Consider the following 14,158-nt stretch of genomic DNA (forward strand, 5'->3'; position numbering starts at 1 on the left):
TTGAGGTGCAGTTCATCCATTTCCGGTAGAACTCTTCTTCCCAGAAGGTAGCAAACAATACAGTTCGTTTTCCGCTTGACAATCGGGAAACCGGAATGTTGGACGTAGGTTCCGAGTTTACACGAACAAACCGGCAGTTTTAACGACCCTCATTGACTAAGAGGCAACATAAATTACAGGGTGTTAAAAATGGAGGACGCGATGGACTCAGCGATTTATGCCAGCTTTGCTGTTTTCAGGCTTTATGTGGCGAAGAAAAATCACAAAATTATGCAGCAGGCACCACCAGATAGAAAAAAATGTGCTCTTTTCAGCCCATAGTGTCATTTTTTAAAGTTTTCTTCTTTAAGGAATTATGGTTAGTGTATATGAGAATACAAATAAAGAAAAATACTTTACCACTACAATGTCTTTTACAGATGAAGTTAATTCTGAAGGCTCTGTGAAGGAAGCTGTTATTGTTGGTCCAAGGATACCACCACAAAAAGCGCCCTCTAGTGATGAGGATGAGGTAAGCTCTACAAGTTGTGTCACTGAGGCTTAGGCACAGCACTGTGCTTTTCGGTAAAACATTTGGAAATTTGTTTCTGCAAAGTTTTAGATTTATGCTAGCTCTGAGTTCAGCTGCACATCTTACCTACGCTGTCCTCTAAGCATCAAAGCTGTACTTGACAAAAACAGGTTTCCCATTTCCAGATGATTCTGATTCATATCACCTCATTGTGCAGGAGTAATTCAGATCGTACCGTCACGATTAACACAACTATAACCAACACATCAACTCAAACACGATCCAACTGTCAAAAACTAGCTTTTTCCAATCGTGTTTCCTTGCGTGTTTTGATCCAAGTGTCAAAAACTAGCTTTTTCCAATTGTGTATACATTGCATGTGTTTGATCCAACTGTCAAAAACTAGCTTTTTCCAATCGTGTATACGTTGCGTGTGTTGATCCAACTGTCAAAAACTAGCTTTTTCCAATTGTGTATACGTTGGGTGTGTTGATCCAACTGTCAAAAACTAGCTTTTTCCAATCGTGTATTTGTTGCATGTTTTGATCCAACTGTCAAAAACTAGCTTTTTCCAATCGTGTATACGTTGCATGTTTTGATCCAACTGTCAAAAACTAGCTTTTTCCAGTCGTGTATACCTTGTGTGTTTTGATCCATCTGTCAAAAACTAGCTTTTTCCAGTCATGTATACGTTGCGTGTTTGGGTTGCGAGGGGGGACTTGGCTTCTCATCCAAAAACTAAGATCATCTTCTTCTTTTATAAAAGTTGATATGGTATCTCCTTTTGATTATTATGACAAAATTTAATTTTAAGACTCCCAAAGAAGTTGTTACTTGCCATTTTAATGGTGCAGTTTTCTTCCTTTTGATCAAAACATGCCACAAGTTTATCTTTTCTGGCTTTCTGGGTTCGTGAGGCAGACGCATATAAAAAAACTGGCGGTTAGCGAAGTTTGGCTTACTTTCATTGAGACAGGTAACGCATTTGTGTTAATTGTGATGTTATTGTCTTTATTATTCATGAATTACCATGTGATATAAAGTCAAATCTACTGTAGAATTGAAAGAAGCATGTTTTTATAGAGTGCAGCTTTCACATGTTGAGAACAGCACAATGAGGAACTTGTAAAACACTTCTTTCCACCTGCACCAAGATGGTCCAACGCTGCGAGATCATTTGTTCTGTCCTTTATTACATCACAATTATCGGTGCACGTGTGCTCATAAAACATACATAAAGTACACATGCATTGCAACATCACAGAAGAAAACTATGTGTTCTACTGTCATTTGGACCATATGCATGTAGTTGGTTCTGACCTGTACATTTCTGAGGGGGTCAGCCCATAGAGGGCTTTTAGAGCAATCTGTACAGTATGTGTGCTGTGTATATGATAAATTTCATGAAATTTTCACAATTTTATGTGGGTGCATTCCATATCCCAGCTCAGTGGAATCTGTATGTACAGTATATCCGCTCATTTTATGAAATTAATGTAAAATTTTGAATGATAACTTGTGTTATTATTTTTCCACTAGGCTGTTGTCATCATCTCTAAAAGCTTTCAGGGTGAAAGTCCCCATGTCAGACAGGTTAAATCATCCAACATTTCTTCTGAAAGTAACACCCAGAAACAGAAAAGTGTACATGTGGAAAAGCCATCAGTGCACAAACACTTCATACAGAGAGAGAAGAGTCACAGTCTTGCACAGGTAACTCTGATGTACATTTGTTGGTAACCTAACGTGTGTAAAATGACAAGTTTGGAAGACATTTATGAACCTTATTAATTATAGATGTAAATTTGGATTGGCTAGGATTATCAAATTGAAGGGTTCACCAACATGTCTTCAGTCAAAAACAAATAAGTTCAAATCTGCCAAAATAAGACTTGTAATACCATGCCAAATTGTTAAAGAGTTGCAGTATTTTCCTCATTTCTTCACACTAAGTGAATCAATACTTTCTGCTTGCTGGAATGTATCATTGCTCATTTTAATAATGAGATAGTTGGAGCTTTTTTCTCAGTATTTTTAATAATTAGTCCTTGTAAACTAATAAAACTGAATTAAGTAATCAAAATAATGTATGGTGTGAAAAGACAAATAGTCAAAATTTAATGTAAAAAAAAAAAAGAGCGAAAGGTAAAATAAAAACATGTTAATTGGTTGATATTCGCTTTTCTGCATTTATTTCAATATGCACATACCCTGCTCGCAGTTATTTATGTCCTGTACCTGTGACCCCTTACAGAGACGATACACAGCACCTCCAAACCAGGCAGGCCTGAAGTTGAAGTCTGTGATAGGGTACAACGGGAATGGAAGGGGAAACATGGTGTGGCAGCCAGACTCAGGTAACACGTCTGGATACAGATAGTAGTCACTCCATTCGATTGTATAAGTGAGTGAGTGAGTGCTTGGGGTTTAACGTCTTACTAAAGATTTTTTTAGTCATATGATGACAAAGGAATCCTTAGAGTGCGTGTATTGTGCCTCCTTGTTGCAGGACAGATTTCCACCGCTTTTTTATCTAGTGCTGTTTCACTGAGACGCCTTATCGAAGGCAAGTAAGGCGCCCCGCCCGAGCCATTATACTGATTCGGGTCAACCAGTCGTTGCAGTATTCCCTTCATGCTGAACGCCAAGCGAGGAAGTTACAACTTCCTCTTTTAAGGTTGGATAAGAGAAACTCTCATTCTTAGTATTATTTAAGCTTATCACCTGAACTTAAGGTGTTTGATCACAGTTACACACCTTGTCAGGAGTTACTTAATTTTCTGAGGGCTTTCAGAAAAGATGTGGTAGAATACAAATTTGTGGATATTTGACATTAGGAGAAGCACAAATACATTTTGTGTCACAGGCTGCAGGGTAGCTTGCAATTTTCTAGAGCCTATAAGGCAATAAAGGTGCATGTCTGAAGGAATCATGTTTGTAGTTGTATTTTCTTTGATAGTACGTATCATCTTTATCTCAGTAGCATTATCTGAACTTATGAAACGATGTGACTGATGAGCAGCGTGTAATTGGCTTATACACTGGTGTATAACCGCCTTATACACTGTTATATGATCATCACTGCTCTTGTTCAGAGAACCTGGACAATATGGAAAATAAAACACTCGCGGGCAACAATATTGCCAGTATATAATCTCAGTTCCACATGTTCTCCTTCTTCTAGTGCCCAAGGTGGAAATAAGCAGCGGTGCTCTTTCATATGACCTTTCATCAAGTTTGCTGGAAACATTCCAACACTGTGGCATATGCATGGAAAAGATTGCCAGTATACTTGTCCAAGGCCACTGGTTTACCCAGGGCAATCCAGTTTTCTCCACTTCTAATATTTTGACCGACCAAAGTTTGCCTTTTCAAATATCAATCAAAAAAAAAAAAAAAAAAAATTAAAGACCAATGTAAAATTGACTGTTTTAAAAGTTGTCAGTCTTGGCACTTACTCACGTGGGTGTTTATTTATTTATTTGATTAGTGTGTTACGTCATACTCAAGAGTATTTCACTTATACAACAGTGGCCAGCATTATGGTGGGAGGAAGCCATCATGACCATAGGCTGGTTGCTGGCAGACCTTCCCACCTATGGCTGGAGAGGCAGCCAGCATGAGCTAGAATTGAACTCACAGTGATCTTATTGGTGAGTCTCTTGGTCATTGCGCCGGGCTGACTCATTGACCACAGCGGCTCATAGCATAACGGTTTTTGCTTAAAGACCACCAGCCCTTGCGGAGGCCTGACAGACAATGTATCCTAATGGTTCTTGCTGGAAGACCACTAGCCCTTGTGGGGGCCTGACTGACAATGTAGCCTAATGATTTCTGCTGGAAGACTGCCAGTCCTTGTGGAGGCCTGACTGACAATGTAGCCTAATGGTTCTTGCTGGAAGACCACTAGCCCTTGTGGAGGCCTGACTGACAATGTAGCCTAATGATTTCTGCTGGCAGACTACCAGTCCTTGTGGAGGCCTGACTGACAATGTAGCCTAATGGTTCTTGCTGGAAGACCGCTAGCCCTTGTGGAGGCCTGACTGACAATGTAGCCTAATGATTTCTGCTGGAAGACTGCCAGTCCTTGTGGAGGCCTGACTGACAATGTAGCCTAATGGTTCTTGCTGGAAGACCACCAGCCCTTGTGGAGGCCTGACTGACAATGTAGCCTAATGATTTCTGCTGGAAGACTACCAGTTCTCGTGGAGGCCTGACTGACAATATAGCCTGGTGGTTTCTGCTGGAAGACCACTAGCCCTTGACTAAGTTTGTTACTGGTTCAAGGCTGCCTCAGTGATTTAGCTACAAATTTTGTTTAGCCGTGGTGATCAGATTTCTCCCAGGATTTCATTCACTCAGGCCATTATGGGTAGTAATAGACAAATGCTACATGCTATTTTGCAGTGTACAAGTGTGTTCATTGGATTTTCATTCGTGTATTCCAGGTTTGTTCATTTATACCAGTGGCTGTGTGGTCATAGTGGAAGATCTAAACACCAGCTCTCAGCAGTTCTTACAAGGTAAGTTTAATAAGTTCAAAAATACTGTATTATTTCTGTAATTTCACCCATGACAAAATTACTCATTTTACTGGATTCAGAGTGATGTGAAAAATGTCTTGAGATTTGTTTGGAAGGTAGGTCAATAGTGGAAAGTTTCAACGCTAAAATAACATTTCATGACTTTCATTAGCCTCTAAAACTTCACTTCTTGGGATGATTTTCAGGTGATATACATTTAATTGCAGGGTTATCAAGTGATTTAATGTGGCACTTACAAAGGTGTGTTTCATCACCAACTGTTTTATGAACTAGTAGTTTTAACCATACTTATCCTGGTCACTTGAATGGTGCACTGATGATTTTCAATAGGGTAGAACAAAGTACTGTAGGTTGACTGAATAGTCGTTATATGCTACATCATGTGAATCCTTATCAAGGTAAAATGTATTGAACACTGCTGTCAGTAAAAATAACACGTGTATTTTATTTTGTAGGCCATGTTGAGGAAATATCCACAATAGCCTTACAGAGTGATTGTCAGGTAAAATAATACTTCTCTTCATTCTTGGTCTTCACAAACACAAAATGTAAGACACTGAGGTACAGTTAGGTTCAGATGTTGTCATTAGACATCTATGACTTGCATGATAATGAATTTAAACCACAAACATAATGTTTGCTTTTCAAAAAAAAAATAAATAAATAAACAATGAACTCTGCAGGAGAGATTTACAACATAAAGAAGAAAATTTCAAATAGATTTCCTGCATTGTACATTGACAAGTTGATTAGGACAAGGTGTTTCCCTGAGTTACAGGCCTGTTACAAACATTTCATGATATACAATACATAACAGGGCCCTGATTTGCCAAAGTAAATAAAGGCAGAAGTCTGCTTGCCCCTGAGCAATGTTGCCACGGTCAAATACAGCTCTCACTCACTCCATCAATCCATGAAACAAATAGTTACAGCTATTTCCAGATGACAAACAGATGATTTAGCATATTGCATGATAAATATAGTCTTTTTTTGTAGATATCACAGCTTTATGAAGCATAGCACTAAGGGGTGTCATACAGTGCTTGGCAAAGTTTCCCGAAATGATTTCAGTAATATAACATATTTTCAACTTTACAGTGATAAACAAAATCAGTATGCCGTAGTATTAAAGGCCTTATCTGTGCCATCCTGGCACAAAGTATCCAACTGTTTCTTCAGGTACCCTTGATCATAACCTTGAATCCGTACAGACTTCCTCACTTTGTACACAGTCTAAATATAAATGTGCTGATGTTTCAGTGATAATTCTGACATAAATCACACAGAACTGACCCAGTTATGTCTTTCTTTAAGAAAAAACTATCAGTACTCTTCTTGAGATTTGTCCTTTGGAACTGGAGGCTCATAAACTAGTATATCTAGTAGAGCTAAAATGAAGCTGATGAGTTTTCAGCCTATTATAAAGCTTGTGATTCACATTTTAGGTACAAGAAAACTGTAACCTTATTATTTAGAGACTTGTATTTTTTTATATATTTTGTAAGATATTTTAGTCAGTCGATTTATTTACTCATTTATTTGATTGGCATTTTACACCATACTCAAGAACAGTTTTTGTTCAATGGGCAGACCAAATATAGGCTCATCCAGATGACTTCTATGCACCCCTGCGGCCAAGTTTGATTTCATTCAAAATTTTGATTTTTGTTCGATGTTATTTAAATTTGATATCAGTGATTAACAGTTAAGATTGAGTTTGGTGTGGACAAATATATTGTGCTTGGAATGTCAGAATCATGCACAAGGCTTTGTACATGTAATGAGGTGTAAATTTTTGGATAGGGTGAAAAAGCATGATGTGATGCAGAAAACTTCATACCTATCCACTCTGTGTTCTTCTAAACATCTGTTTGATTTTAATGCGAAAGTCTCTTCTGCTGTATGCATAAAAGAGAGGATTGATTGCAGCATTTGTTAGTATGATAATATCTCCTATATAGAACAGCTCAGTAGACCACATTGTCCCTTGGAGGGACTTTGATGTGTATATGTTGAAGTCTATGGCAGTTTCCAGGATCATAGGCATGTAGGACACAGTGAAGAACACAGAGGTCAGAGCCAATATTAGCAGCCCTCGCTTCTCATTTTTTTGAACAGGTGCCTCTGTAGCAGCTGAATTTACAGGGGCAACACGACTGTTCTCGATGCATATGCGGCGTGCCTGATTCCGCGCTGTCAGTATTATCTTTGTATACAAGGCGATCTGACATATCATGCAGGGAACAACATTGCCCAGATATATGAACCCTAAATATCGTCCATCGACAAAATGTTCCACATGACAAAAATTGATGGCGTCCTCCATGTCTAGATCATTCCAACCCATCAGTGGCATACAGCCCACAAATATACCATAGAGCCATATGAGGCAAAGCGAAATGTAGACTTTCTTCTCTGTGATGAGTGCTGGGTATCTGAAGGGGAAGATGATGGCCACAAATCTCTCCAGGGACAGCAGTAGTGGGGTGTAACTGGACACAATGTGCACAGCGAATGTGAAGACATTCAAAGCCAAGCACTCCATCTCTGTTAACTGTTTCAATTCCAGGATATTTATGATATGTGCAGGGGTGACCACGACCCCTGTGGCCAGATCATGTAAGCTCATACCGGCCATGAGCAGGTCATTCACCGAGCTTGTCTGTTGATTTCGATGTTTAACAGCCAGGTACAGTATAAGACAGTTCCCACAGCAGATGAGCACTAGCAAGATAATAGAAGCACCCACATTCAGCACAAAGTAGGCTGTGTCTCCCTTGTGGTTTGGTGACAGGCCATTGTCCGAGGAAGTGTTCCCTTGGCTTATGTTTGAGCCAGCAAAGGGACTAGAATGAACAACCAGTACTGCCTGCAGTAGCACAACAAAGATAAACTTGTGACTTCCATTCTTCATTTCTATTACGGTAGCTCCACGTGCGTCAGTTTTTCGTGAATTTTTGTTAAAATGAATCTTTTTGTCCCAGTAGGCCCTATGATTTTTTACTCCATATTAGCTTTGGTAGCTGTTTTCTGCATGCCTAGTGCTCAATGTATGTGCTTGCACCAATCAGTTGTAGCTGTGTTACAACTTGTATAGAAATTGTTTGACTTGTTCTTGGTGAGTACTTTCAGAAACATCTGCCATGATCTCTTCCTTACACAAGTGCTTATGGATCATTTGTAAGGCGTTCTTGGTGTTTAGGTTGAAAAGGTGACAAAATTCAGTGTTATCAATGAGAAGCAACTCTTAGAAAGCCTTAGTGTCCATAGATGTAAACACTTCATCCCAGGCAAGAGTTTCCCATCAGTGACATTTCTTGTACAGTGTTTCTTTTGTGAAGCATTGTTGCCTACTTGTCTAGTACAGTATTGAAGGTTTCTTGATGTCAACACTGTGAGTAGCACCTGTGTCACGATGCCAGTGCTTTGTCAGTTGTTGTTACCAGATGCACAGCTCATCAGTCAATATCTGCAGTCATGTAGAAGTACAATCAGTGCTTAATTACGGTGCAAATTCACGTCTCGCTAGTAAAGCTTGGTAAATATTGACTCTCCTTGCATTACTTCGGCATTGTCTGCAAAGACAAGAAACAGATCAAATAAAATGTATGTAACAATACAATTGTTATAATTATCTCATTGGTTTTGTTGATATTTCAGTGGTAACCTTTGACACATTTGTACAGATATTTGCTTACGCCTATCTAACTTTAAACAAAAAACCTCTGCACTGACAGATTTGCCTTGGGCGAATTCACAGTAAAGGCCAGATATAGTAACAATATGCATAGGTTCGAGTGATTGGGTAAAACATTAGAGGTATACATAGCAGAGTTTGTGGCAAATTATTGATTGTCTTCCCTTCACCAAGAGCAGAGTGAAGTATCCATTACAGAATTATGAAGAAGCACCTCTAACTGTTCCTATATGGATAGGATAAATGTGAAGTGCATGTCACTATAGTGTCACTTGATGAAATATTCTGACAGCTATCTGCTCAATTAGTTGATGAGTTTCATATTAATTATTTAAACAGTTTTGCAGGCAAAAAAATAATTCTGTTAACTGTTATAATCTAGGGTGTTTCAGTGCAACTGCTTAAAGCTTAACTACCAATGCGGTCGCTGTGAGTTCAGCTCATGCTGGCTTCCTCTCCGGCTGTACGTAGGAAGGTCTTGCAGCAACCTGTGGATGGTCGTGGGTTTCTCCTGGGCTCTGCTCGGTTTGCTCCCACCATAATGCTGGCTGCCGTCGTATAAGTGAAATATTCTTGAGTACAGCATAAAACACCATTCAAATAAATAAATAAATAAATAAGCTTCACTACTGTCAGAACTTGTTATTATCAAGTATTATCAAACTTTGTTCGCAGTTAATATGTGGTATAAAATCAGGGGAATACTGGTAATTCAGCAAAATTGACACATAACCTTTGTAAGCATGAAAAAAGGAATTTAATCAAGATAATTCAATAAACATTTTATCTTCTGATCTTCTGGTGGAATAATCTGTTACTTTGTACAAACATCTGAGGACCTGGATATTGGATAGTTAGCAGATTTCATGCATATTAATTACCTTAATAAGCTGGTCCAATCTAATCCACATTATGGTTCTTTTGCTCTGAATTACTGGCCCAGTTATCCTCAAAGTTGGTGCATAAATGACTCAGTGTGCAGAGATGGTCATATAATGAATTCAGCAGACATTGAAAGAGTAGTTTGTGTAAATCTGTACATATAAACATTTAGTTCACAAGAATAGTTGAGTTGTAGGGAGTAAGATCACTGACCTGAAATTTTAAGGCCTGGTGCATGTAATTTAAAATGACTTGCCGCACTTGCATAGCATTTAGTGACAACCAGCATGGAGATTTGTACTGTTTACAATTCTTTTTTTTCTGGGAATAATTGTTGAATTTGATTTTTTTGTTTGTGATGTTGGTGTTGGAACATAGACCAACTTATATTTTTGTTAATACTTGTTCGTGTAAGACATAAATTCATAGTTAAGTTTTTGCATTTCATTTTCGTCAGTTTAAGCTCACCCGTATGAGTTGTATTTGGATTATGTGGCCTTGTTGATGTCTGTCTAAACTGTTTTATAGGTTATCTGTCGCATTGATCCTCTGTATATTGCATTGATCCTGTGTATATTGCAATGATACTCTGTATGTTGCATGGATCGTCTGTATACTGCAATGATTTTCTGTATGTTGTAATGATCTAACTTCTGATACTAGAATCCCACTACGGGCAATTTGGCCATTTTTTTATTTGATATTTTGATTTGATTGGTGTCTTACTCTGTACTCAAGAATATTTCACTTACACGACAGTGGCCAGCATTATGGTGGGAGGAGACCGGGCAGAGCCCGGGGGAAACCTACAACCATCCACAGGTTGCCGGAAGACCTTCCGATGTGTGCTGCAGAGGAAGCCAGCATGAGCTGGACTTGAATTAACAGCGACGGCATTGGTGAGAGGCTTCTGGGTCATTACACTGCGCTAGTGTGCTAACCAACTGAGCTAGGGAGATTTTGATTCTCCATTTTCTTGTCTTTCCTGTCACTTGAGGATGAAAACCAAGTGTGTATTGTAAGTACCTTGAATTTGACGATAAGTCTGTAACTGTTTATGTGCAGACAAATGTCCATAATCTGTGCACCACTGCTTGTGAAGACCTCTGCCCATGCAGGTATTTTGGGCTTTTTGGCTTACATGCATGTAAACAAAAACAACAGCCTTAATCAACCCACTATGTGGCCATCAGGGGAGAGGTTTTTAAACATTCCAGCAGGTTTGGCTCAGAACTGTCAAGATAAAACACCAGTTTACACCTTTATTGAGCTCTATAATTTTCGCACAAGTAGGTTAATCTATTAACGTTTTGATCAGAGACAGGACGATTCTTGATTAAAATTTATTTGCAGACAAATTGATGACACAAAGTTTATCACACAAGGTTTATCACATATGACATTTGGTCATATTCTCTGTTTTTAGTTTAAAACAGTTGTTTGGTAGAATACTTTTATTTCTCACATATTTTGCAACATAATGCTTTGAAATTTTACATGCATATAACCAAAGACTTCAGCGAAAAATGATCCCTCAAATTTTTTATGTTTTTTTCAAGTTTTAAGGATATTAGTAAAAGAATATCAAAGAGTTTCCAAAACATTTGAACGTTTTGAAATTTTAGCACTTTCACTTTTTTAATGATCACTGAGAAAAAAAATCTATGATAAATAGTAAAAATATATCAGACTGTTTTTTTTAGCTCAACTGTACGAAGTACCTATAAGGATGGTACTGTGGCAGGGAAGGGGGGGAGGAAGTGTTGGTGTTGGTTTACCTTTTAATTTTTTTACCTCCTCTATAATGGCTTGTATAATAATTGGATTGAAGGTTAAGATTTTTTTCACAGCAATAGAAATTATGTTTTCATTTTTAATATTTACACCCGTTTCAACAAAGATGCTGGGAGGGAGGCTGGTGGTGGTATACTGGAATCGCCCCATCTGTCTATCTGTAGACACGAACTTCTGTAGACACGTCCCAAACTTCTGGGCTGATTTTGATGAAACTTGCCATACATCTTGCCTATCACCTGATCTTGGGCATGCTTAAATTTAATGGCAAACCAGTAATTAGTTTCATAATTATTCCTGTTTTAGAGTTTGTGTAATCATGCTTTTCACTGTTTTCAGATTTTGTCCATGCAACTCTTCCTAGTGTATTGAACCTATTTCCATGAAACTTAGCATAAATCTTCCCTATCATCTAAACTTGTGCTTGCTTAAGGTAAATTACAATTGGGTAATTAATTTCATAATTACTCCCACTTAGTGTAATAGAGAATTTTAATGTAGACAGATTTTGTCCATGCATCTCTTGCTTAAGTGTTACACCAATTTCCCAGACACTTTGTGTATGTCTTTTTTATCCTCTACACATCTACATGCTTAATAATAATTACAGCCTGATTGTTATTTTTATTTTCAGAATTAGCCCCATTCAGCTACATAATAATGCTTTTCATCCATTCAGCTAAATGGGCAAGCTGAAAACACATTACATTATCGAAATGACGGACCACACAGATGATATCTATGAATATATGAGAATAATAAAGGACGTGTGTATGACACTGTTTTGTACTTTATATTGGTTCAGAGGTGACAGGTCAGTATTTGAATGTATCACCTGACTTAAACATTAAGCATTATACTGTTTTATGAACATGTTGAATCAGATGACCTGCCAGTGTTATTTGAATGCCTTATTAGTTGAAATAGTAAATTATCCTCATGAACAACGAAATATTGAAAAAGTTGACAAATGGTGACAAAATAACATTTTGAAAAACAACTGTTTTTTTTTCCCCCCATTTTCTCTTCATTTTAACAAGTACAAAAGCTAGATGTATTTTGAAAGTATCTATAAAATCTGCAATTTATATATAATTGACCATTCATTCAGTATTTTGGGCTACACAGCAAAAATACAGAATTTCGCTTAAGAGGGGCTCTAGTATCCTTAACAGATATAAGTGTAGACTTCTTTCTGAGGTTGACCTCTACACATATAGATATACTGGCTTAACAGGCAACCAGGTATTCTTGTATCATTACACTTACAGACACCTGATATCCAATCAGATATCACAGGTGTTGAAGCCATAACTGAAATTTGATGATGGAACCTATCGGCGAAGCTAATAAAATTAGCTGTAAGAATCGCATTGACGTGAATATGGTGGGCTGGTGGTGCTTGGCTGGTCACGCTGCCGTCGTCTGATAAACATCGCGTGACTGCTAGTCTGGAACCAGTTAGTGAGTGGATGCGAATGTCAGGACAACTGTCTTTATATGTGTATACAAATCACCCATTCTAGTATGGAAAATCATGAAAAAACACAACTACATTACAACATCACATACTGTTGTTAAAGGATGCATAAAACTCTTGCTTTTTATTTCTAATACAGAGTATATGATATGGCGTAACATATAAAAGTACAAAGAAGCTTCTTAGCTTTTTTCTTGGGACATAAAAATGGTTCAAACTACAGTTTTCTTTAGGCCCTAGTGGTCAGAAATGAAGTAGCCAAACTGTGGTAAGGTCAATGGTGATAGCTGTCAGAACAGCTTGAATTGGACCGCGAAGCTGGTCCTGTGTTTCCACATCCCAGTAGGTCATTTCAGAATGTTTCTGACAATTGACGGAAAATATCCATTAATTAGAGAGGTTATGAATTTTTTGCTATTTTTTGGCATATCTTACTTCATTTTCGTTAAAACAATGCTGTTTGTTTTATAGTACATTTTAATATATCCTTTACCTACAAGTATAGCCTAATGTGGTCAGGAGAGAGTGTTTTTTAATACATTGTTCATGAAGGGGCAAACATTCAAAGAAGCCAGAAGATATTTAACATTTTTGATATGGCGCGCTAGCGCAGCGTAATGACCCGGAAGCCTCTCACCAATGTGGTCGCTGTTTGTTCAAGTCCAGCTCATGTTGGCTTCCTCTCCAGCCGTAAGTGGGAAGGTCTGCCAGCAACCTGTGGATGGTCATGGGTTTCCCCCGGGCTGTGCCCGGTTTCCTCCCACCATAATGCTGGCCGCCGTCGTATAAGTGAAATATTCTTGAGTACGGCGTAAACACCAATCAGATAAAAAAAAAAAATAAATAAATAAATATTGGTATATGATATTGTTATGACGTACAGTACACAGTCATATGCATTGGTTTATACATGGTTGAATGTGACACATGAATAAGTTTGCCAAAAAGTACAGCCAAATTTGTAAATTAAATCTTGGTTTCAGGTGCTGTTCTAAAAATTGAATAGTAGGCACTCCTTGAGCACAAACCTCTACCAGAGATAAATATACAAATATTCATGATGAGTTCCAAAAAATGGACATTACCTTGTTAGGCACTGTTACTGGTATTTAGGAGGCATATTTGCCACCAGGAAATAATTTGTGCCAACAGCAAATAATAAAACCTACAAAATAGGTAAGACTTCCAGATATCTACTGGCATGTGTATAACATTTAGTGGGTTAATCGAATGTTCAGTTTTATCCAGAG

General features: G+C 38.0%; 1 protein-coding gene across 4 annotated transcripts in view; it reads left to right on the forward strand.

Moving 5' to 3' along the window:
• Positions 1 to 14,158, forward strand: part of LOC135461290 (WD repeat-containing protein 90-like) — a 74,647-nt gene that overhangs the window by 17,541 nt on the left and 42,948 nt on the right. For all 4 annotated transcript variants that reach the window (XM_064738304.1, XM_064738305.1, XM_064738306.1 and 1 more), the window contains exons 27-31: positions 420 to 511; positions 2,051 to 2,224; positions 2,766 to 2,868; positions 4,960 to 5,034; positions 5,511 to 5,557. In XM_064738304.1, coding sequence (XP_064594374.1) covers positions 420 to 511; positions 2,051 to 2,224; positions 2,766 to 2,868; positions 4,960 to 5,034; positions 5,511 to 5,557 — 491 coding nt within the window. The remainder of the gene's footprint in view (positions 1 to 419; positions 512 to 2,050; positions 2,225 to 2,765; positions 2,869 to 4,959; positions 5,035 to 5,510; positions 5,558 to 14,158) is intronic.

The sequence above is a fragment of the Liolophura sinensis genome, chromosome 1, assembly GCF_032854445.1.
Source record: "Liolophura sinensis isolate JHLJ2023 chromosome 1, CUHK_Ljap_v2, whole genome shotgun sequence".
Lineage (NCBI taxonomy): Eukaryota > Metazoa > Mollusca > Polyplacophora > Chitonida > Chitonidae > Liolophura > Liolophura sinensis.